At 49.9% G+C, this 26,081-nt stretch overlaps 1 protein-coding gene across 4 annotated transcripts in view; it reads right to left on the reverse strand.

Annotated features, from left to right (window-relative positions):
• The window catches only part of KDM5C (lysine demethylase 5C), a 601,345-nt gene that overhangs the window by 12,030 nt on the left and 563,234 nt on the right, over positions 1-26,081 (reverse strand). For all 4 annotated transcript variants that reach the window (XM_085629900.1, XM_085629899.1, XM_085629902.1 and 1 more), the window contains one exon: positions 4,235-4,435. In XM_085629900.1, the coding sequence (XP_085486026.1) occupies positions 4,235-4,435 (201 nt within the window). The remainder of the gene's footprint in view (positions 1-4,234; positions 4,436-26,081) is intronic.

The following is a 26,081-nucleotide window of genomic DNA, read 5'->3' on the forward strand; positions in this document are numbered from 1 at the left end:
GTCCTGTACGGCCATAAAGTCACCTTATTGTAGAACAGGTATGACATCCAGCAGCGTGACCACGTGAAAATGTTCTGGGAGGGTGTAATAATAGAAGGACCTGAGATCCAAGAATGGTCTTAAGGACCAGTCCTTTTTTTTGGAATGAGATAATATAGGGAGTACACTCCTCTGCGCTGTTGGTGAAAAGGGACAGGTTCTATCGCCCCTTCGTTGAGTAAGGCTTGGACTTCTTTTTTGAGAAGTGTTTGGTGATTGCATGATAACCTGCGAGTGCGAGGTGGGATGGTAACGAGCTCCAGACAATGTTGGATAATGTTTAGTACATATTGGTCTGTGGTGATGGATTACCAGACTAGATGGAAAAACTGAAGTCTTCCCCAGACAGGTGTTGTATGGTTGGGGGGATGGGTGAGGCAGTTATTGTTTGGTAGTGGAGAACGCTCCATAGGTAGAAGCACCTCAGTCCCTATTGATACCACCTTTAAAGGAGACACTGAAAAAACCTTTGGAGAAGGTGGATTGGTCCTGCTTCTTCTGGGAAGTGGAGGTGTCCGTGTTTGAGGATTTATTTCCGACCGTGTACCCTGAGCGACCCAAAGGAACTGGTACCCTGAGCGACCCAAAGGAACTGGTACCCTGAGCGACCCAAAGGAACTGGTACCCTGAGCGACCCAAAGGAACTGGTACCCTGAGCGACCCAAAGGAACTGGTACCCTGAGCAACCCAAAGGAACTGGTACCCTGAGCAACCCAAAGGAACTGGTACCCTGAGCAACCCAAAGGAACTGGTACCCTGAGCGACCCAAAGGAACTGGTACCCTGAGCGACCCAAAGGAACTGGTACCCTGAGCGACCCAAAGGAACTGGTACCCTGAGCGACCCAAAGGAACTGGTACCCTGAGCGACCCAAAGGAACTGGTACCCTGAGCGACCCAAAGGAACTGGTACCCTGAGCGACCCAAAGGAACTGGTACCCTGAGCGACCCAAAGGAACTGGTACCCTGAGCGACCCAAAGGAACTGGTACCCTGAGCGACCCAAAGGAACTGGTACCCTGAGCGACCCAAAGGAACTGGTACCCTGAGCGACCCAAAGGAACTGGTACCCTGAGCAACCCAAAGGAACTGGTACCCTGAGCAACCCAAAGGAACTGGTACCCTGAGCAACCCAAAGGAACTGGTACCCTGAGCAACCCAAAGGAACTGGTACCCTGAGCGACCCAAAGGAACTGGTACCCTGAGCAACGAATGGAGCCTCTGGATGCATCTGTCTGCAAGGAACCCGTGGCCTTAGCCATCTTTCTTTTTTGATTTTATCTAGGGGGGCGTCCTCCTGAGGACCAACGAGATGCTCCTTGTCAAAGGGCACATTAAGGACTGCTTGTTGCACTTCTGGCTTCAAGCCAGAACATCGGAGCCAAGTGTCACACCCGAGGACATTGGTGTTTATTCCTCGTGAAGCTGTGTCCGATGCATCGAAGGCTCATCGGAGAGGGTTATTAGTGATGACCTGATAGTCTACCACAATCTACTGCCTCTTTTAACGATACTCCTCAGGGAAATGTTGTAACAACTCTTCCATTCCATCTCGTAGCACGCTAGGAGGGCCTGGGAGTTTGCACTATACTAGTGGTTGCCGCTTCAGCCTCTGCCCGTTTGCCTGCTGTATCGATCTGATTGCTCTCTTTCAGGGGGTGGCAGATCTCCCGATGCTGGACTATTCGCTCTTTTACGAGCAGTGGTGCAGAGTAGAGTCTGGTGGAACCTGGCCACGTATGAAGAGGGTGCGATTGGGCTGGTTTCCATTTTTGATCCACGCGTGGGGTAATAACCCTAGCAGGGAGGGGTTCTTTGCAAAGATCCTCAGCGGGCGCAACATACCAGGGAGCATAGGTACGTACTGCACGTCCTTGGGTGTAGAGGAACGGGTGTCAAACAAGAAGTCTTCCACTGAAGTGTAATTGATGTGATTGGACACCATGGTAGGCAGCAGCCCTGGAAGAACCTGTTGGTAGCCACCAGCACGCTCAGGAGGGGAGAGTCTAGAAACCCAGATCATTGGGTATTATGGGATCAGTATCTTGCGTGTCCCCTGGAAATGGCTCCTAAAGGACCCCTATACCACCAGTGTGGGATTTAGATGAACCTGGCGGGGTAGCATTTATTGGATCCTGACGTGGGGATGCACGAGAGGAAGGAGGAGATGGCGGGGGTGTTGGGGAGGATGATTAGGACGGGTAGCAGTGCTCTTTGACCTTTTGTTGCACAGGGGTGTCCAAATACTGCTCAAAAGTCAATTGTCTCTATGGTGGAGGACAGACGCTATTCTTTCAGTTCCTTGTTGAATCTGTATTTTAGGAGACACTGGAATGATTTGAAATTTTTGACTCCGATGATTTCTGATCCAAAGAGTGCTTCAACGATTTAAGTACGGCTGCTTTTGGAAATGTGCATCTTCTCAAGCACCGAGGCGGAAGCAGTCAGAGACCAGTTCTAAGGATTGGGAGACCCAATCAAGGTATGTGCCGATCAGAGGTCGATACGGAGGGTTTAACCGCAGTAGATAGATTTGCTGCTGGACTCTAGGTTGGGGCATCCAAAGTGTCTTTTCAGATCAGACCATGGCCAGATGGCAGTGGCAGTCCGGCAACCTCTAGGAATGGAAAGGGTGAAGATTTGGAGGCACAGGGTCAGGATCGATCGCACTATCACGCTGCCGAGTGGCAGGTTTTACTCCAATTCCTCCTCCATGTCAGAGCCACAAGGCTCTTGTTAGCCCAGGGCTCTTCTTCGTCTGCAGCTCGTCCTGGGTCTGCTCTTCTCTGAAAATGCCGGGAGTGTCATCTTCAAGGCGACGCGCCCTCTGATCCCGGAGACCAGAATGACCGCTAAGGTTCTCGATGATCGGACGGAAGGCGCAGATTGCACACATGATGGTTGGCGACACTCGGGGCAGAGTCGATGTGTCTGCTCCATCAGGAACACATTTCCAAAGCAGAGAGTGCATGCAGAGATGGGCTGCGCCCCAAGGGGCGGTCGGCCGGTACCTAGACCCACTCATTGAAAGTGGTGCAGAAATGGAAAAGCACGATCGAAAGAACTATACCATCGAAGACAGGCTAGGACCGACAAGGTGTAAAGAACGGTAGTCTGACAGAGGAGAGGCACACGGACAAACCCAAGGGCGGTGAAATAATGTAACAAAGGGAGTCAATGCTCAGAGAGGAGGAGTCACTACCTCATGACTCAAACAACAACTTGTACAACTCGGACCCCAACACTAGATGACAGGAGTGTGCAGGGCATGTTTATCTACAGCCACACGCCATTAATCACATGTTTCTAGATTCGCTCTGGTACCTGGAAGGGTTCTTGTAAGTAATCTGTGGAACACCCATTCCACTTAAGACTCCACCCCATCTCCTGGTCTTGGCGTTTCAACTCTTCAGTTTACTCCCATATCCCATCCCCTGCCTTCTTCATCTTACCTCAGCCCGGTCACCTTCTGCTCCCCTCCCACATGCTCCATCACCTTCCACTCGGACCCTTCAGGATATCGTCTAAGCCTTACAAGCGTATTCTGTCCCTCCCTTCTAGCTCCACACTTCAGAGCCTGTCGCCTTTCTTCCACCAGCCTTCCAAGCTTACAACTTCCTTCAGCCCTTTCAACCGCAATCCACCTTCATCGTGAACTACAAATGTGCTTATTCCCTCACCACATGTTCTCTGCTCCCATACCTTTCACCTCCACCGCTTTACCTTCTCTTCTCCTTGCGCCTTCAAGCACCATCACTGCTTTCATATCTTATAACTCATACCCTTCCAGCTCCACCATCTCAAAAACCCTTTCCCATGCTCCTTTCTACTCTACTACAGCTCTGAACTCCCATTACCAGACACTTGACTCCCACCTCCTCTGATACCCTCACAGTGCAGGCCCATCCTTCACAGAAACCCAATTCCCCCTATCTTGACTAGTTACACACATCCTGCTTGTGCCGTGGCAGCTTCACGTGCTCATATTATCAACACCCTCCTTCCTTTTGGACCTCAGCAGGACAGTTCCCTTCTTACTTCTGGCCGACCCCTTCGTGCCCATTCCCAACTCCCAGCTTCATGTTCTCCCCTGCATTCACACTTCGAGCTCCCCTGTTCCTTTAGCCCTTTCAGCTTCACTTCCTTCCTCACACCCAACCTCCCTTTTCCCCTTTGCAACCCCTTGAGCCGGCCTCACCTCCGTTCCATTCTCACTGGTCTGTGTTGCTGGTTCCGGAGAAGTCTCTTTCTGTTCTTTGCCGGTCTCTGCTCGAGGCTTCTTTGGCGGAAGCGGCTCTTTGGAGTCAGGAACACCGTCTCCCTTGTCACCTTTCCGCTTCCTTCTCTTTTCAGACTCCTTTCCTTTGCCTTTGGCCGCTTGTCGTTCATTCCTTTCAATCTGTGAAGTGTCAACAATGTCATGAGTGGCAGCATCTCAAACAGCACACTAAAGCAGCTAGTGGGGAGCAAGTAAGAACGCCAATCCAATCTCATTAGCTGTGTGTGAAGGATGGAGCCTCGCGTGTCCTTGCACCAGAGAGAAACTAGTTCAGATCGCTTAAGGCGAGGAAAAGGTCCCCTAGTGGCCTCTCAGCAACATAAGGTGGTGGGAATACTGGCGAAGAGAAGCATCACCAGGACAGACTAACAGAGGTCTCAAGAAATATGCAAAAGAACATTTGAAAATCTTCTCAATTCGTTGTTAGATGTACGAAAATATTACGGGAAAGATGAGACCGTATCACAGTCCTTCAGGGACAAATGTTCTGAACAGACGTCCAATGGTTTCGTGCCTCTTAACCCTTTTGTCTAGACCTTTCGCTTTCCCAGTTACTCTTAGTATACAAAAAATGCAAGATCCTATATTAATCTAAAAATAAAATTAGCCAACGCATAGCTGAGACACTGAAAGACTTTGTTCAAGTGCTGAAACATTAACTTTAATAGTGGACTGTGAACCTTGTGCAGTCTCAGCCGTTACCACAACATTGGCCTCTTGGAAGCTCTGGACTCAGAGCAGCGGCAGGAATAGAGACTTCCAGGATCCTCATTGAAACAGGAGGCATCAATCACACTCTCCACATTTTTATCTTTTCATACTTGTTGTGAAGAAAAGAAAAATGTTACACTTTCTCAATTGGTCGCTTTTAGTGTTGTAGAATCACACGCTCCGCACACTCCTGCCATCTAGTGCCCTAGAAGCACACTTTCTGCACACTCCTGCCATCTACTGACAGTCACACGCTCTGCACACTCCTGCCATCTAGTGTTCTAGAATCACACGCTCTGCACACTCCTGCCATCTAGTGACAGTCACACGCTCTGCACACTCCTGCCATCTAGTGACAGTCACACGCTCTGCACACGCCTGCCATCTAGTGTTATAGAATCACATGCTCTGCACACTCCTGCCATCTAGTGAGTCACACACTCTGCACACTCCTGCCATCTAGTGAGTCACACGCTCTGCACACTCCTGCCATCTAGTGAGTCACACGGTCTGCACATTCCTGCCATCTAGTGACAGTCACACGCTCTGTACATTCCTGCCATCTAGTGACAGTCACACGCTCTGCACATTCCTGCCATCTAGTGCCCTAGAAGCACACTTTCTGCACACTCCTGCCATCGACAGACAGTCACATGCTCTGCACTCTCCTGCCATCTAGTGAGTCACACGCTCTGCACTCTCCTGCCATCTAGTGCTTTAGAATCACACGCTCTGCACACTCCTGCCACCTAGTGCTGTACAATCACACGCTCTGCTCACTCCTGCCACCTAGTGAATCACACGCTCTGCTCACTCCTGCCATCTAGTGAATCACACGCTCTGCTCACTCCTGCTAATGCTTTAGAAGCCCGTTCTGCATACGCCTGCCATCTAGTGCTTTAGAATCACACGCTCTGCACACGCCTGCCATTAGTACTGTACAATCACACGCTCTGCACACTCCTGCCATCTAGTGCGTTAGAATCACACGCTCTGCACACTCCTGCCATCTAGTGTTCTAGAATCACACGCTCTGCACTCCTGCCATCTAGTGACAGTCACACGCTCTGCACATTCCTGCCATCTAGTGACAGTCACACGCTCTGCACACTCCTGCCATTTAGTGACAGTCACACGCTCTGCACACCTACCATCTAGGGACAGTCACACGCTCTGCACATTCCTGCCATCTAGGGACAGTCACACGCTCTGCACACCTACCATCTAGGGACAGTCACACGCTCTGCACACTCCGACCATCTAGGGACAGTCACACGCTCTGCACACTCCGACCATCTAGGGACAGTCACACGCTCTGCACACTCCTACCATCTACGGACAGTCACACGCTCGGCACACTCCTACCATCTACGGACAGTCACACGCTCGGCACACTCCTACCATCTACGGACAGTCACACGCTTGGCACACTCCTACCATCTACGGACAGTCACACGCTCTGCACACCCCTGCCATCTGGGGCTTTAGAATCTCACACTCTGCACACTCCTGCCATCTGGTGCTCTATAAGCACGCACTCTGCACACTCCTGTCATCTAGTGCTCTAGAAGCACGTGCTCTGCAAACACCTGCCATTAGTGCTGTACAAGCACACGCTCTGCACCCTTCTGCCATCTAGTGCTCTACAATCACACTCTTCAAACATGCCTGCCAATAGTGCTCTAGAAGCACAAGTTACTTACCATCGGTAACAATATATCTGTAAGAAAAAGTTATAGATTCCTTACCTTAGAATTACCCCCAGGCGGCAGACTGGATCTGGCAAGTTTATTTCAGTCAGCAGTACCTCTGCGCGTCGGAAGGTGGCGTCGGTCGGCTCTACGTCAGTCGTCGTGGTCGCCGGGATGACGTCGCGACAGCTACTTAGACGCCGCCTTTGCGTGCGGACGTCTGTTCTGTACATGACTTTCTGCACCAGAAACGCAGTGCCATGCAAGACTGACCATTGGTGCACAAAACTAGGGCTCTGAAAGGATATCCTTAACCCTAGAAGTCAGTTCGCAGATCGGGGAGGATGGGTGGGGCGGTAAGGAATCTATAACTAACTAGTGTTTTACAGATATATAGTTACCGAAGGTAAGTAACTTGTGCATCTGAAAGAAACACGTTAGTTATAGATTCCTTACCTTAGAATAGACACCCCAGCAATACCAACCCCGGTGGTGGGTCTGCGAACCAAGATCACACCAGAAAATCCTGGAGAACAGAACGGCCAAAGAAGCCGTCTCTCCGGACTTGGCTGTCCAGGCAGAAGTGTTTGGTGAACATGTGCAGCGATGCGCAAATGGCTGCCTGACAGATGTCATGCAGAGGCACTCCCCTTCCCAAGGCAGTAGTGGCTGCCGTCGCCCCGGTAGAGTGAGCGCGTAACCCAACAGGAAGCTTCTTTTTAGCCAGAGAGTTACAAGCCTTAATACACAACACGACCCATCGAGAAATGGTGCGTTTGTGTACAGTCCGATCCTTCTTTACGCCCACGTAACCAACAAAAAGTTGATCATCCACCCGGAACTGTTTTGTGCGGTGGAGCCTCTCTTCCTCCTTTGAAGGATGCGGAAAGAAGGTGGGCAAAGTAATGGTCTGCCCGATGTGGAAGGCAGTGACGACCTTAGGAGGGAAGGATGGACGGGCCGAAGAACCACCTTCTCCAGATGGACAGACAGAAAAGGAGACTTAGAAGAAAGCGCCTGGAGCTCACTCACCCTTCTAACAGAAGTGATGGCTATCAGGAAAGCAGTTTCAAGAGTCAAAAGACGTAAGGAAAATGCTACTTACTAGTATGCATCTGGAAGAATACAGGTAATTCTACCAACTGATTGATGTGAAATGCAGATACTACCTTAGGTAGGAATTTGGGATTGGTACGAAGAACCACTATCTTTGTGTAACTGGAAAAAAGGTTCTTCTATGGTTAGTGCCTGAAGTTCACCCAGTCTCCTTAATGAAGTGATTGCAATGAGGAAGAAAAATGCTACTTACCAGTATGCATCTGTTCTTGGCATGTAGAGCTGCAGATTCACACACTGCACATAGATCGCCATCTGGTGTTGGGCCCGGATGTTTGCACTTTTAGTTGTCGTGGACTAAGTCTTTCGAAGTCACGAGATAGGTGTCTCCTCCTTTGGACAATAGTGCGCATGAGCATCGACTTCATCTTCAGACTTTTTTTTCGCCAAGAAGGGAAATGGAGTTTTGTGAGAAACAGAAATAGATGTCCATGTATGTTGTATCTAATTAAGATAATACTGGAACAGATAAAGGTAGCCGGGGAGGCGTGTGTGAATCTGCAGCTCTACATGCAGGGAACAGATGCATACTGGTAAGTAGCATTTTCCGTTCGAGGCACATGAGCTGCAGATCACACACTGTGCATAGATTGCATAGCAGTACTACTCCTTAGCGGCGACGACCAGTATCTGTTGCAGTGGTCTGAAATAGTGTTTTGAGTACAGCCTGGCCCACACTAGCTTGTTGTTTTGATTGCACATCTACACAATAGTGCTTTGTGAATGTGTGCGGTGTAGACCATGTAGCTGCTCTGCAGATATCTAAGGGAATGTTCCCTAAAAATGCCATGGAAGCCCCTATTTTGCGCGTAGAGTGGGCTTTAGGAGGAATAGATAGGGTACGTTTTGCTCTGTGATAGCAAATTTGTATACATTTGACAATCCACCTTGCAATCCCAGACTTTGATATGGGATTGCCTTTATGTGGTGGTGAGAAGGATACAAAAACGTTTTGTTTTACGAAAAGGTTTTGTTCTGTCATTATAATAAAGGAGTGCTCCTTTGACGTTTAGTGTATGAAGAGCTCTTTCTGCTACGGTTTGTGGTTGCGAGAAGAACACTGGCAACTCAAATTGGTTGAGATGGAAGGGAGAGAACTTTAGGATGGAATTTGTTCTGAGAACCACTGTTATGATGGAGTTGTAACAACGGTTCTTGAATAGTTAGTGCCTGTAACTCACTGACTCTTCTGAGATGTAATGGCCACAAGGAAAGCGACTTTCCATGTAAGAAATTGTAGCTCACATTTATGTAGAGGTTCGAATGGAGGACCCATTAGTCTTGTGAGGACAATGTTTAGATTCCTCACTGGCGAGGGTGGTACCCTGGGAGGAATTATTCTTTTGAGGCCTTCCATAAATGCTTTAATGGCAGGCACCCTGAACAATGACGGGTGTTGTCTGTTTTGTAGGTATGCTGCTATGGCCGCGAGATGTAATGTAATTGATGTGTAGGCTAGATTACATCTTTGAAGATGCAGCAGGTAACCTATGATGATGTGTTGAATGGATGCATCTAAAGGGTTGATGGCGTTATTGTTACAGTATACAACAAATCTTTTCCACTTGGCTGCATAGCAGGCTCTAGTGGTGGGGCGTCTAGCCTCTCTGAAAACGTTCATACAATCGGGTGGAAGATTGAGGTAACCAAATTCTAAAACTTCAGGAGCCAGATCGCCAGGCTGAGCTGTGCTGGATCTGGATGTCTGATCTCTCTATGGTTCTGTGTTAAGAGCTGTGGGGAGAGGTGTAGTTTTTGGTGCCGGACTACTGATAGTTCCAGCAATGTTGTGTACCATGGTTTTCTGGCCCATGTTGGAGCAACTAGGATCAGTGTTAATGACTGTTGCTGTAGTTTGCGCACCACTAATGGAATGAGTGGGAGAAGCGGAAAAGCGTACGCAAATCTGCCTGACCAATTCATCCATATTGCATTGCCTTTGGACAATGGGTGTGGATATCTGGCGGCGAAGCTTGGGCATTTTGTGTTGTGATGTGTGACGAAGAGATCTATCTCTGGATGCCCCCACATTTGGAAAAACGGTTGAAGAACTTGTGGATGAAGTTCCCACTCGTGAATCTGTTGTGTCTGACGACTTAACAGATCTGCCATCTGATTCTGAATTCCTGGAAAATGTTGGGCTAAAAGGAATATGTTTTGAGGAATAGCCCATCTCCATATGCTCTGTGGTAGAGAGCGTGTGTCCCCCTGTTTTTGTAAATAGAACATGGCTGTCATATTGTCCATCCGGACTAAGACAGCTTTGCCTGATGTGTTTCTGGAATGATTTTAATGCCAGAAAGATTGCTAGTAACTCCAAATGGTTGATGTGGAGTAGCCTTTGCTGAGGTGTCCATGTGCCCTGTATGGTGTGATGAAGTAGATCTCCCCAGCCGGTGAGCGGCGAGTCTGCTGTTAGCACAATCTGTGGAACCGGCTCTAGGAACGGTCGCCCTTTGGAAAGGTTCTTGGTGTTCCACCACTGCAGAGAGCGATGGGTGCGACCGTCCACCAACACCAGATCTGTCAGCTGACCTTGAGCCTGGTTCCACTGACGTGCTAAGCATTCCTGTAGGGGACGCATGTGGAGTCTGGCATGAGGTACTATGAAGATGCAAGAGGCCATCATCCCTACGAGTTGCATGAACACTCAAGCTGGAAGGGAGTGTTGCGGCTGGAATCTTGTTTTAAGGGCTTGCATGCCTGCTATCCAGGCTGGATTGGGATATGCAAGGCCTTTTGGTGGTGTTTATTGTGGCACCTAGATATTGTTGGATGTGGGACGGTTGTAGGTGAGACTTTGTGTGGTTTATTGTAAACCCAAAGTCATGAAATAGTTGGATTGTGGTGTGTGTGTGATTTACACACTGGGTATGCGACTTGGCTTTTATGAGCCAGTCGTCCAAATATGGGAAGACGTGAATTTGTCGTCTTCTTAAGTGGGCTGCTACCACTGCCAGACATTTTGTGAAGACTCTGGGTGCTGTGGTGACTCCGAATGGGAGAACCTTGAACTGATAATGCTGACCGTCCACTACAAATCTAAGATATTTCCTGTGAGCAGGGTGAAACAGGAATGTAGAAGTAGGCGTCCTTGAGATCTAAGGTGGCAAGGAAATTGCCTTGTTTGAGTAGAGGAAGGACCTGTTGAAGAGTGATCATATGGAAATGGTCTGATTGTATGTAGAGGTTTAATGGTCTGAGGTCCAAAATGGGACTCAAGGTTCCACCCTTCTTTGGAATGTGAAAATACAGGGGAACTGGTTCTATTGCATGTTTTTATAGGAGGGAAAGCACCTCTCGTTTTAGAAGCGTTAAATGCTCTGTTGACATTGGATGCTGTTAGGGTGGTATGTTTGGGGGAGTTGAAGTGAACTCTAGGCAATAACCGGATTCAATGGTTTGTCTCACCCACCTGTCCATGGTAATGGTGTTCCAGACAGGTAGGAACTGTAGCAATCTTCCCCTGACCGGAGTAGAGTGGTCCGGGGGGAGTGGAGGGAAGTCGCTGTTTTGGGGTGGAGGCAGTGCGAGTATTGATATTTTTGCCTCTACCCTTGTTATTGCCCCTGAAGCCTCCTCTGTAATAACTTCTGGTAGATGAGGTCTGGGTGGGACTTTTTTAGGAGGTGGAGGAGTTATCAGTGGTAAAACCTCTAGAGGCACCCCTATAAGAGGAGCGACGAAAGGAACTTCGGGGAGTTTGAGATTGCAAAGCTCCCATTGATTTGGCAGTGTCAGTATCCTTCATCTTCTCCAGAGATGAATCTACACTAGGCCAAAATAAATGTTCCTGTTAAACGGTTGGTTTAGTATGGTAGTTTGAACCTCAGGTTTGAACCCCGAAATACGTAGCCACGCATGTCTGCGCAAAAGGATACTGGTATTAATAGCTCAGGAGGCTGTGTCTGCAGCATCCAGATCACATCAAACGGAGGCATTGGTTATGAGTTTGCATTCCTGGATGAGATCATTGGCCCTTGTTTTATATTTATCTGGAAGGTGTTGCAGTAGGGTCTCTAGCTCATCATTGTGTGCCCTATCATACCTAGCCAGCAAAGCCTGCGTGTTGGCAATTCTCCATATGTTGGCTGCTTGGGACGCTGTTCTTTTACCATATGCGTCCAACAGTTTTGACTCCTTATCAGGAGGTGGGGCATCGCCAGAGGTTTGGGAGTTAACCCTTTTCCTGGCGTTGGAGACTACCAACAAATCTAAGGGAAGCTGCCCTTTAATGTAAACAGGGTCAGCTGGGTCAGACTTGTATTTCTTTTCCACTCTGGGGTTAATGACTCTAGCCCTTACAGGATCCTTAAAGATTTCAGGAGCGTGTTTGATTACCCCTTTTAACATTGGGAGAATGGAAGTGGACCTTTGGGATGGTGCAAAAGTGTCCATGAGGAAATCTTACTCTACAGGGTCTGTGTGCAAGTTCACACCGTGGTATTCTGCAGCTCTGTATGAGCTGAATGAACCCTATAGTATCCTCTGGAGGGGATGGTCTAGATGGGTAGATGTCATCTTGTGGTGTATCAGGAACATCCGCTGTGCCATAATGGTCCCATGGGTCATTTGGGATATTAGGATGACTAAGTTCATCATCCCCATCGTCCCCAAAGTAGTCATCCTGAGGTGGAGGAGATTGTGAGTACTGGAGATGAGATAGGAGAGATGTGGTGTGGGGGAGGAGGTGGAGAAGGAATTCTTAAAGGAGAAGTGGCAATGTCTCTTCTTTAAAGGGCGTGGAGCTGGTGCAGGTTTGTCCATTTTCCTGGAAGGACTAAGTATAAGTTGACCTGTCCTTGGGTCTATTTCGAGAGTTTTTTGGGGTGGATCAGTCCAAAAAAGCTCCCCTCTGGAGTGTTTCGGTACCGATTTTTTCGGGTCCGACTGTTTGTGTGGCACAAGTTTAGGTTTTGAATCAAGAGTTTTCCTTGTTTCCGTTGGGGTCATCGGAACTGGTTGTTTGTTTGGTTCCGATGATTTTTTCGGATGCAAAGATTCAGTGCTAGTATTCTTTGGAACCGGTTGTTTGTGTGGTTCCGATGATTTCTTCAGATCAAAAAGTTGAATGCCAGTGGATTTCGGAGCCGAATGCGCCGATGTGGATCCAGGCTTCAGTGCGGAGAAAGACAGTGGTTTCTCTTCGGGTTTGTCTTTTGTTTTTAGTGCCGGGGATAGGGTTCCGGTACAGACAGCAGGCTAGTTCGATCCAGAGTGGCCTGAAGGCTTATGTGTTGACTTCTTTGCCAAGCCCGAAGGCAGGGCGTGGGAAGTTTTGTCCCGTTGTGCACCTAGGCGCACCTAGGCATGAAGGTGTTACCGTAGCCTTTCTATGAATGGGTAGGGGACAGGGGTGGATGTCAGTACTTACGACCCGCTGCCCTGGAGTGATGGGGTCGTCTTCGACGTCGGAATCGTCTGCTTCGGAGGCGCTAATGTTGCCCTCTTCAATCTGCTCATGCTCCAGGTACATGGATGCATTCTTGGAAGATATTGTCCGGTATCAATGTTGATGATTGAGCCATGCTTCTTCGATCCCGTATTGTTTTCTTGGAGCAGAAAGGCACAAGCTGGACAGTCTTTAGCCTCGTGCTCAGGCGAAAGGCAGAGGTTACACACCTCGTGAAGATCAGCGTGTTGAAACTTGGATCTACATTGAGGACACTTTTTGAAAGGAGTCATTTCCATGAGACAAAAACCCTAATGGCGCAGCTAGGCCGGAAGGCCTGCGTCAACGTCCGGAATCGAAGAATTAAAGTTTGTAGAGATGCGCATTGAATGGGAAACAAGATCGAAACAATACTGAAGAATTGGTGAAGGATTGCGCGTCGAAATGTAAAACTAACACCGAACTGGAGCGTGTCTAACACATCCGAGCCCAATGGTAGAAAAAAACGATCTGAAGAGGGAGTCGATGCCCATGCGCACTATTGTCCAGAGGAGGAGTCACCTATCTCGTGACTTCCAAAGACTTATTCCAATACAACAACAAAGTGCCAACATACGGGCCCAACACCAGATGGCAATTTATGCACAGTGTGTGATCTGCAGCTCATATGCCTCGAACAAGACAGTTATGCAGTGGCTCAAAGGGAGCACACATTAAATAGGCCAGCACAAGATTAAAGTCCCAGTGAGGCATAAACGAAGGGGATTCGAGGAAAAAGATGCGTTAAGCCTTTTAGGAAACGGTTAACAACCGGGGACTTCAAAAGAGAAGGCTGATCTGACAACCAAAGGAAGGCAGAGACGGCTGAAAGATAGCCCTTGATAGTGCCCAGAGCAGAGCCCTGCTGGGCTAAAGAGAGAAGAAACGAGAGTACTTCAGAAAGAGGGGCAGATAGGAGATCCACAGCCTTTGCTGTGCACCACGCCACAATTTCGACAGGCGTATACAGTCTTTGTGGAGGGACGCCTGGCTGCCAAGATTACGTCACAGACTTCGGGAGGCAAGTCGAGAGACATCAACTGCCGCTGCTCGATCCCCACGTAAGGAGGTGGAGACTGGACAGGTTTGGGTGGAGGACCGTCCCCTGCTGCTGCGACAGAAGATCCTCCCGAAGAGGCAGTCTGATCGGAGGATTGATGGCCATGTTGAGCAGCTCGGTATACCAGACTCTTCGTGCCTAATCCGGAGCCACAAGAACCTGATCTTCCACACGCTGGGCAGAAGTGGTATAGGCGGAAAGGCATACTACAGACCGCAACTCTACTCGCGACAAAAAAACATCGCCGAGCGAGTGCCGCCTTGGAAATTCCAACGCACAGAATTGCTGAAATCTCGTGTTCTCTTCAGTGGCAAATAAATCTAACCAAGTGAAGACTCCATTCGTGATCCATCATGCACCTACGGCTGAGTTCGTCCGCCCTGGCGTTCAGTGAACCTGCCAGGTGTTGAACCACCAGGGAAATGCCCGGATGTTCCAGCCATGTCCAGAGGCGAAGGGCCTCTTGACAGAGGGTCCACAACCTCACCCTGCCCTGTGTTGCAGTACCACATGGTGGTAGTGTTGTCCGTGAACAGACAGGTCTGCCCACTGGCCCCCCGGAACCACGCCGGTTGTTTCCATATCCTCAGCCGCGTGAAGGTTGGGTAACTTGCTGCGGCCTGTGGCTCTGGGTGGGACCGAGGGGCACCCCTTCCGTAGCCACGAAAGGGACAAAAAGTAGACTGCACCGGGTGGGTGGAGAGGCCCAAGGACTTTGCTGTAGCCCGTGAGTCCTTGAAGCGCTCAAGGGCGTTATCTGCTTTGTCGCCAAGGCGGCGACAGCCATCAAAGAGCATGTCCATCAAGGTGTTCTGAACAACACTGAAAAGCCAGGGGACCTCATCCAGGCGTAGCGACGAAGCGCTAATGACGTTGAAACGGTTCTGCCCATAGAGTCGGCGGTGTCCAGCCCACAACGCATCGTAAACTTAGCTGCAGCCCTCCCAGCGGCAACAGCCTGGGAGAGCACTGCCCGGGCCTCCTCCGGACACTGAGGCAGCACCTGTGCCACCGTATCCCACACGGAGTGCGAATCACAGCCCAAGAAACATGCAGTGTTTACGGACCGCAGTCCTAAGCTGGCGAAGAGATGGTCCAGCTTCTTGGATTCCCTTTCGGGTGGAGTGGTAGGGAAGGAGCTCTTGGAGGTAGAAGCTTGAACTACCAAGCTTTCCGGGATGGGGTGTTGGGAAAGGAAAGTGGGGTCGCCTGGAGCCGGGCGGTGGCGTTTGGCAATGATCCTGTCCACAGGAGCCCGGACCACGTGCCCAAAAGGACGTCTGTGAGGGCCTCATTAAACAACAGCAAGGGTTCCGAAGAGCTTGCAGTCGGTTGACCTGATCGCCACCATAGGAAGCTCGAGGTTGAGAGACTCAGCCATCCTACGCAACACTACTGCGTATGACGCTCCCTCCTTTGTAGCCACGGTAGGAGGAAACAACATGCCAAGGTCAGGAGAGGTGTCAAGATCACTGGCATCCTCCAGTTTCTCTCTCCAGTCCTGCTCAGTGTCTAACTGGTCACAGGGTCACCAGACCCCTCCCAGTCGTCGTCCTCATCCTCTGGGTGCCAATCTGGACTAAAAGGCACCCCAGGAGTGAACAGGGGCACAAAAACCACACTCCGCGCCACTGGTCCGGCTCAGTGTTCACGTCGGGATGGAGGCTGGGGTCGACGCTGGCCGGGGAGCTGAGCGCCGAACGCAGCTGTTGCTGTGAGAAGCAGCGCAGGTGGAGGCGTTTTGAGGTCAACCAGCGCCAATCCGGATCCAGGCCTGGATTCAAGGGGGACTGCGGCATCTGGGCCGCCGGCAGCGAAGACCTAGGCCCCCCCCAACCGAGTCCGCAGGGCCCGAAGGCACGCCAACTGGGTTCGTCCGCCCAAAGATGGCATGCATCGTCTCGTAGAACGTATGAAGCTGGGCGGGGGTCGCTCAGGGTCCCGGAAAGGGAGGATAACTGAGTCAACACTTCGGGCTCCATACGCGGAGCCGCAGGAGGGGCACCACCCGCGTGCACTGTCGATCGGCCGGCCGACCGACGAGGAGAAGTCTAAGACGATTCTTCTTCGACTTCTTACGCTTCGACTTACCCGACAGAGTGTGAAGACTTCGATGATTTCGGACTGGTGGTGGCTCCGCGTCCGGTCCCTCGACCTCCCTCTCGACCGGGACCTCAGGCGGTGCGGAGCTGTCTGCAGGCGTTAAAGCAGCCTTCAGCGCCATCTACCGACAGAGCACGACTTGGGGTCGTGGCTGCGCTCCAGGCAAAAGAGGCACACACGGTGTGGATCCATCACCGACATCAGTCGCTTACAGGAACCACAGGCCTTGAAACTGGGCATCCCTCGCGCACCTGTTCGGAGTCGGAGATTTAAGACAAGAAGTCGACAAAAGTCGAGAAAAAGTTAGTCAAAAATTGACTAAGGTACCGGCCTTCCCGGATCTGCCCTGGCTGGCGCGGAAAAAGAAAGAACTGATGGCAGAGCGCGAGGGCGGCGTCCAAGTAGCTGCCGTGACGTCATCCCGGCAACCACGACACAGAGCCGACCGACACCACATTTCGACACACAGTTATAGATTCCTTACCTTAGAATTACCCCCAGGCGTCAGACTGGATCCGGAAAGTTTTTTTGTCAGCAGTACCTCTAACGTGTTTTTCAGATTCACACACTCTGCACAATCCTGCCATATAGTGCTTTAGAAGCACACGCTCTGCACACTCCTGCCATCTAGTGCTCTAGAATCACATGCTCTGAACACTCCTGCCCTCTAGTGCTCTAGAATCACGCGCTCTGCACATGCCTGCCTTTAGTGCATTGAATCACACGCTCTGCACACGCCGTGCCGTAGAACCACACGCTCTGCACACTCCGGACATTCGCGCTTCAGAATCACAAGCTCTATACACTCCTGACATTAGTGCCATAGAACCACACGCTCTGCTCACTCCTGCCATCAAATGTTGGGCATGTACTTTGCAAGTTGTTTTCCTGCAAAACAGTCTCCAGTCTTGAGATCTGTCTCGAATCCTACCTGAAGCCAATGTTGCAGCAGAGGCTTCACTTCACGTCATTGTTTTTTCCAACAAAAGGTTAGTGTAGTTAAAGGAGTAAGCTAAGCATAAGAGTAGAAGTGCAAAGTTATAATCTGAGGCATGTGCTCGCGTCTAGGGAGGCAGGAGAGTGCATTTGAATCTCCAGCACTAAAAGCTACTAACAGGCGTAGGGTAAATAATTTGCTTTTAAACTGTAGAACAAGTTACTTACCCCTTCTATGGTAGAGACTACACAGCAGCAAATTCCTTACCTTAGAATGATCCCGAGGGGTCAGACTAGATCAGCACATTTTTTGTGAGCAGTACTCCTGCGCACCGGTAGGTGGCGACGTTCGGCTACATGTGACATCAACTGCACCAGAAGTAACATGTGTGGTGCCTATATAGGGGCTACCCCAGGGCACTGACGTCAGTTTCTTTTTGCGACTTTACACACCAGGAGCGCAGAGCCACGAAGAACACGGACCACTGGGGTGGAAAACTAAGGCCCTGAAAGGGCCAGTGAGGAATCCACAGGCAGATACTGTATCCACCAGAAAAAGCGTTACCGAAGGTAAGTAACTTGTTCTTCTGATGGATATATCTGCCAGTGGATTCCTCACCTTGTGAATAGAGGAGGGTGTCCACCTTCCTATACCAAAAAGTCTTGCAACACAGAGCGCGCGAAGTGGCCCTCCCTCCTCATCTCGGAGTCCAAGCAATAATGCTTTGCGAAAGTATGGAGGGAGGCCCAAGTCGCGGCTTTACAAATATCTGCCACAGGAACACCCCGGGCCAAAGCAGATGTAGATGACTTGGCTCTAGTCGAATGAGCTCTAATACCCTCAGGAGGAGCCTTACCAGCCAGGGCATAGCAGATCTTGATGGCAAGGATGATCCATCTCGATAGTGTGTGCTTGTGCACCGCTCTACCCTTCGAATGACCAACGTAGCCAATGAAGAGTTGATCATCAAGACGAAAGTCTTTAGTCCTGTCCAGATAAACACTCACAGCCCTCTTTGGGTCCAGGCGATGGAGTCTTTCCTCCTCTTTGGAAGGATGAGGAGGTGGATAAAAAACAGGGAGAGTAACAGACTGCCCCAAATGGAACGAAGTAACAACTTTTGGCAGGAAGGCAGCCCTGGTCCTAAGAACCATCCTTTCAGCATGTAATGTAAGAAAAGGGGGTTTAGAACTAAGAGCTTGAAGCTCACTCACCCTCCTTGCAGAGGTTATGGCTACAATAAAGACCACCTTAAAGGACAGCTATGTAGAGGCTCAAATGGGGACCCCATCAGAAAGGTTACAACAAGATTAAGGTCCCACTGTGGCATTACAAAAGGAGTGGGAGGAAACATGTTTGTAAGGCCCTTGATAAAACTCAGAACAACCGGAGATTTAAACAGTGACTGTTGATCCGGAAGGCAAAGAAAAGCCGATAAGGCCGAAAGATAGCCCTTGACCGTGGCCACAGCACAGCCCTGCTGAGCCAAGGGAAGAGCAAACTGGAGCACATTAGAAAGATGGGCCTTTAAAGGGTCTATGGACCTCTCTCCACACCATTTTACAAACTTAGACCACCTGTAGGAGTAAACGGACTTGGTGGAGTGTCGCCTGGCCGATAAAATAACGTCCACCACATCAGGCGGGAGAGAGAAAGAACTCAGGTTGCCCCGTTCAATCTCCAGGCATGAAGGTGTAAGCTCTGGAGCTGGGGGTGTAGAACCTGCCCCTCCGACTGCGAGAGGAGGTCTGCCCTCAGAGGGAGACGGAGCGGAGGGCACGAGGAGAGGTGGAGGAGATCTGTATACCACACCCTTCTTGGCCAATCCGGGGCGACCAATATAACTTGGGCCCGGTCTTGGCGAATCTTCCTCAGAACCCGAGGAATCAAAGGTATGGGAGGAAACACGTAAAGGAGTTGTGAGCCCCAACTCAACTAACGCGTCCCCCAATGCCCCCTGCATCGGAAACTGGAGACTGCAGAATGACGGGCAGTGCGCGTTCTCGCGGGTGGCAAACAGGTCCACCCAAGGTGTCCCCCACGTCCGAAAGACGTGACGAACCACCTTCAGATGGAGCCTCCACTCGTGGTCGGCGTAGAACTGCCGACTGAGACTGTCCGCACGTACTTTCAACACCCCGGCCAGATGATTAGCCATCAGACAAATCTGATGGTCCTGAGCCCAGGACCATAGACGCAGAGCCTCTCTGCATAGACAATGCGACCCCACTCCTCCCTGCTTGTTGACATACCACATCGCTGTAGTGTTGTCCGTCAGGACTTGAACCGACTGACCGCGAAGGGAAGGGAGGAAGGCCTTGAGCACCAAACGTATCGCCCGCAACTCCAGAAGGTTGATGTGAAGCAACCTTTCCTCTGGAGACCAAAGACCCTTGATCTCCAGATCCCCCAGATGAGCACCCCACCCTAAGGTGGATGCATCCGTTATCATCGTGGCCACCGATGGAGGTAGATGGAAGGACTTTCCTTGGGACAGATTGCCCTCCACGCTCCACCAAGATAGATCCGCTGCAGCTTCTCTGGAGATCTTGATCAACTCCGAGATCCCCGTTGTGCCGATACCACTGCTTGCGGAGGCACCACTGGAGCGCCCTCATGTGCCAGCGTGCATGGTTGACCAACAGAATGCAGGAAGCGAACAGACCGATCAGGCGAAGGACCTTCAGAACTGGAACAACCGCTCCATTGTGGAATAAAGGGACCATCTTCTGAATGTCGAGAATTCTTTGTGGAGGAGTAAATGCTCGACACACAGTAGTGTCCAGTACCGCCCCTATAAACAGGTTGCGTTGAGAGGGCACCAGGTGAGATTTGGGCACATTGATCGAAAAACCCAAGTCGAATAACAGCTGAGATGTTACCTGCAGATGATGCTGCACCATCTCTGGGGACTCTGCCTTCAGAAGCCAGTCGTCCAGGTAGGGGAAAACCGGAATCCCCGACCTCCTGAGATGAGCAGCCACCACTGCCATCACCTTTGTGAAGACTCGAGGTGCGGTAGTAAGACCAAATGGGAGGACTGCAAACTGGTAATGTTGCGACCCAACCGTAAAACGGAGATACTTCCTGTGCGACTTCAGGATTGGGACATGGAAGTACGCGTCCTGAAAGTCGAGCGACACCATCCAGTCTCCTTGCTGTAACACTTGAAGAACCTGCGCAAGGGTCAGCATCTTGAATTTCGCCTGTTTCAGGTAAAAGTTCAAGATTCTGAGGTCCAGGATTGGACGCAATCTGCCGTCCTTTTTGGGAATCAGGAAATACCGGGAGTAGCATCCCTGACCCTTTTCCTGCTCCGGAATCACCTCTATTGCACCCTTTTGAAGCAAGGCTAGAACCTCTTTCTGAAGGAGAAGCAGCTGGTCCTCTGAGCAGTAACCCTGGCAAGGAGGGTAAGGGAGAGGAAACTCCCGAAAGGGAAGGGCGTACCCAGTCTCTACGAGGTTCAAAACCCAAAGGTCTGTTGTAACAGATTTCCAACCCCGTAGAAAGTAGGACACCCGACCCCCCACAGGTCTTACATGATCCGGGATGGGGGATCTAGGGCTGCTTCCCTGATGCCTCATTGGGAACAGAGGAAGAGGAAGAAGAAGAGGGGTTGCGTCCAGAACCTCTCCGGCCCCTTTGTCTCCCTATATAGGATTTATAGAGGGGATTCTGCTGCTGCTGAGGCTGTCGGTAGGAGCGAAAAGATGACCTTCCAAAGCCCCTAAATTTCCAAAAAACAGAACCCTTTGCAGGAGCTTGCAGACCCAAAGACTTTGCTGTTAATCTGCTGTCTTTAAATCTTTGTAGAGCAGAATCTGCCTTTTCACCAAACTTCTGCCCATCAAATGGCAAATCCACTAATGTGGCTTGAACATCCGCGGAGAATCCCGACGAACGGAGCCATGCCTGCCTCCTTGCAGCTATGGACGTGCCCATAATCCTTGCCACCGAATCCGCCGTATCCAATCCCGACTATCACCTGTCTGGCAGTGGCCTGAGTGTCTGTAACGACCTAAAAGAAGGACGCCTTATCGCCCTCCGGCAGATTAGGGGCCAAAGTCTTCATTGAGTCCATCAATGCGGGCACGTAACGCCCCAGCAAGCACGCGGCATTGGAAGACTTTAATGCCGTACACCCCGAAGAGAAAGTCTTTTTAGCAGCCTGGTCCACCTTCTTAGAATCCTATCTGCGGGAGACTGAGGGAAAGCCCCCGAAGCATGCTTCGAGCAGGATGCCTGCACAACTAGGCTCTCTGGAGACGGGTGTATAGACAGAAAATCCAGATCCCCAGACGCCACCCTATACCTTCTCGCCACCTGTCTGGAAACCGCTGGAGAAGAAAGTCGTTTCCGCCATACCTCCAAAACAGGCTCCAAGATGGCCTCATTAAAGGGCAGTAAAGGCTCTGAAGTTGAAGCAGGAGAGTGCAGAACCTCTGTCAACAAGTTCGATTTATACTCTGCTGAGGGCAACTGTAAATCTAACAGCTCTGCAGCCTTTTTGATAACAATATGGTAGGGAGCCAGTTCTTGTGGTGGAGAGGATCTTGCCGATGTGTGCTCCCATTCTGGGGTGGTGTCTAGGCCACTAGCCTCTTGTATGCCCTCAAAATCATCAGAGGATGTGTCCACCTCACCTTCCTCCACCTCTTCTCTGTACCTGCCTTCTTCCAACACCCTTTGGGCCTCCCATCTCGATCGAATCCGGGGAGCCGGCGTCGACGTCATACGCGGCGTCGGTGGAACCAGAGGTGTTGGAGTCGGCGGCACCATAGACTGCGTCGGCGGCGCCGGACGCGGCGCCGATGGAGTCGGCAGCGGCGTCGAGGAAGGCTCTGAAGCAGGCCGATCCATCCGAAGTCGTGACGGATCCCCAGACGGCGCCGGAAACTGCCACGTAGGCGCCATCGGCAGAAAGGGCATGAAGGGGGCCTGAGCATAATGCTGCAGCACCCCCAACATATCAGCCATGGGACCCACGGGACCAGTTGGTGCTCCGGATGGGAAGGCCGCCCTATTAAAAATACTATACATGGCATTTAAGAACGGAGTAGAATCAGTACCTGGAGCAGGAAACTGAGGATAAGGCACTGAACCTGCATCCCTCTGCGGAGTATTTGGCTGCGGCACCGTAGTGTCCTCCACCTGAGCCATAGATTCTTCAAGCGCCGGAGTCGGTTCTTCCTCCCGTTACTGATCCGAAACATGAGACTCGCCGGTGAACGCTCTGGAGCCCGCTTCGGAGACGGAGATCCTCCTGGAGTCTTAGAAGGAGAAGGTGAAATGTCCTTACTCCGATGACGCCGAGGTGAAGTCGACCTCGACTTCCTGCTCTTCGAGGACCGGCTTCGTGAAGTGTTTTCTTTTCTTATGATGTCTCCTTGACTTCGAAGACCTCTAAGTCGACGACGCCGCCCTCGATTTCTCTTTCTTTCTCCCTCTCTTCTCCTTACCGATCTTCGCCATAAACAGCTTGGCCTTTCTTTCCTTTAATGCTTTAGGATTCATCCTCCTACAGCATGCACAGTCTTTGACATTGTGGTCCGACGAAAGGCACCACAAACAGTCCTCATGTGGATCCGTCATGGACATATGTCCGCCACATTCCCTACAGGGCTTAAAGCCCGACTTCCTCCTCGAAGACATCGCAGAATTTTGCAACAGAAACACCTTACAACTACAAAGTAGCAGGAGTACTGGAAAAAAAACGTTGCGCGTCGACGGCGCAGAAAAAAGGGAACTGACGTCATCACGCCGACGTGGGCCTCTTATGGCTCCGGTGACGTCATACGGAGTCGCGAGCGGAGCCGATGTATTAGGACGTCGCCCACGTCGACGTGGAGTGCTGGGGAAGAAAAATTCAGTGGAATGCTGGCGCAGGGGATATTCACAAGGTGAGGAATCCACTGGCAGATGTATCCATCAGAAGTGCTGCGTGGCCCATCCTGTTCTGAACCGGTAGTCTGGAAGCTTCGTACGCCTGGCGCACTTTAAAACCCATGTTGTGTGGAGTCAGGAAGTGCAAGATGTCTGATTTATACCAGTGCGCGCCCTTAAAGGCCACCGTATATTAGGATGGGCATTGCTTTGGAATCCTCGGAGCTCCGAGCCCCAGCCCTGGTTTGCATTTAAAGTTGCATTGATCAAACGGTGCTGTCTGCACCTGGAAAGGTTCAGAACAGATATGATCCAGGGTGCTGCATCGCTTTCAAACAGATGCAGAACGTACAAACGCACATGAAAGTGCACTGCAGGTCAAGAAATCTTTCAAGCGCTAAATATGGTTATCATGAGAATGAGTAAACGATCAAAGTAATTACGTTACCAAACTGACAGCATAATTAATGGTTTATTTCAAATGTACACAAACACGTCTAGGTAAAAGCTGCAGACAAAGCTCAGGTTTTCCGCCCTCAGTTTTTAACTAGTAAAACGAGCATTTGCAATGCAATAGGTCTCGCATGTAAACTAGTTTAAGCTATTGGCATTCTAAATTATCATGCCTTTTATTTAGGTTTTAAAAATTAAAAACAAAAATGAAAGGCATTGCCATTTACAATGTCAACAGCTCAAACTCTTGTAAATGCAAGACCTTTTGCATTGCAAATGCTTGTTTAAAATAGCCTTTGCTTTAAGCCTGCAATTTTTGTAATAAATCCATGAACGTCGCCATCCCATGCTATATATGCCATCGTACTGTGATCGGATCGCTGATGTGTTTCCAATTTTTGCTGGTGTTTCAAAAGCTCAGACTTTTGCTAATGGTGTCTAGTCACCGATCCATAGTAGGGGTGCCATGCAAAGGAGTGTGGGGCTGTGTGAGCAACTGCATAGATGACCAAATATGTCTTTAGCTCATTTACGAAACAGGCTGTAGATGTATTGGGACCCTTGACCTTATGTAATAAAGCAACAAACAAAACTGTGGCAGGATTCTGCAAACAAGAAACTCCCGCTTCTTGTAGAAGTTCTAAAAAAAAACATTGGGATCGAATATTGGACCACCCAGCCTTGCCGTTAAAATCCAAAAAAGAAGCTAACTTTGATTTCAGTTTGAACAGGAATGTTGAATTGTTTTTACTGCTCTATCAATTAAACTGAAGAATTTCACTAGATCAAGAGGAGAATCTAGGAGATGGCTGTGAACTGCTCCTTCTAAAGGATCTGTGAATCCTACTCCGGCACAGGACCACCTGGGAGTTATGCATGTCGTATACGATCACTCAGTCACTATCACCAGTGTTAACTCCTGGGCTGTTATCGCCATTTGAGAACGTGTCCTCATTTGTCCCCCTGAAGCTTTCCATAATAGATCTGTAGGAAGGAATATGCTACTTACCAGTACGCATCTGTTCTTGGCATGTAGAGCTGCAGATCTACACACTTGTGCATAGATCGCCATCTGGTTTTGGGCCCGGATGTTTGCAGTTTGTTTTTCCTCTTGGAAAGTCTTTGGAAGTCACGAGGTTGGTGACTCCTTGTAAGAAAGTGGGTTTCTGTTGCAGTTCCCCCCCCCCCCCTTTTATGCCTAATAGCTGATGCACTTTTCCTTGTTGTGCCCTGGGCTCCTGCCAATCAGGTGCCCAGGGCCTGTGTTCCTTCCCTAAAAACTGCCTAACAGCCAAAACCCAAATTGGCAAACCCTGGCCACATGTCAGCCCCTGGTCAATGGTACCCTAGGTACCCAGGGCCTTGTGACCAGGGAAGGCCTCTAACAGCTGCAGCACTCAATTGTGCCACCCTTAGAGGCCCTGTACCCTAACACACACACACTGCTCTTGCAGGCTGAGAGTCTGGGTGCAGGACAAAACAGAGTTGACATGGCACACATCCCTGTGTACAAAGCAAAGTTCCCTCCCCAGTGGAAGGTATATCCCAATCTGCACTCCTCTAAACTTCACACTTTAATAACACGTAGTCAAGTGTATATGTTCAATTGCAACTGTTTTAATTTCACAGTAGTAGGTTCAATATGTTAATTCAACGAATATTATCATTTTGCGCAGTTAGTGCTTTTCAATGTTGATAACATGGTACTCGGGTCACAGGGTTTAATCCCAATGCATTTCGGGGTCCGGCCTTCCTCAGGGGAAACTCCCTATAAACAAAAATGTAATCTCTTAGTGGTTTCAGCGCCAGAATGTACGTAATAGAGAAAATAACGAAAATTCCGAAAACCAAAAAGTGTATTAGTCATGCCGTTAATAGATTGCTCCATGCAACGTATTAAAATCTCTACTGTTATATTGGCTCTGCGTGGTTCGTAAGTAACGCTGTGAATGACTCACCCAGAAGAACTGTGATATTTGTTGTGGTGACGTGATTCCATCTGGTTATACAAAAATAACGTGTGTGAATTTACTTTAAAAAGAGTTAATTAATAGAAGAGAATTAACCAAACTTGAAGCGCGGTACTCGGTTTAACGTGAACACCCCGGTGCTTTGATTTCAGTTCCCCGTCGATCGTTACTAAACTAAAACGGTGCGAAGTACATGACATTAGTGGTATCAGTCAGACTAAGGTGCATACCTGCTTAAACCCGCCATTCGGCCATAACTCCTCCGCGTTCTGTGTTCGCCGGAATCGGAAATGTTACTAGTGTGCCCCGGAAGTAAATAAAGGAACGTGCGTGAACTTTACTAGTGGCTATGGAAAAAAGACTCTAACCCGAAGAATCAGTTGTAGCAAATATCGTCATGAGGTGGTA

This window comes from Triturus cristatus, chromosome 10 (genome assembly GCF_964204655.1).
Source record: "Triturus cristatus chromosome 10, aTriCri1.1, whole genome shotgun sequence".
Classification (NCBI taxonomy): Eukaryota; Metazoa; Chordata; class Amphibia; order Caudata; family Salamandridae; genus Triturus; species Triturus cristatus.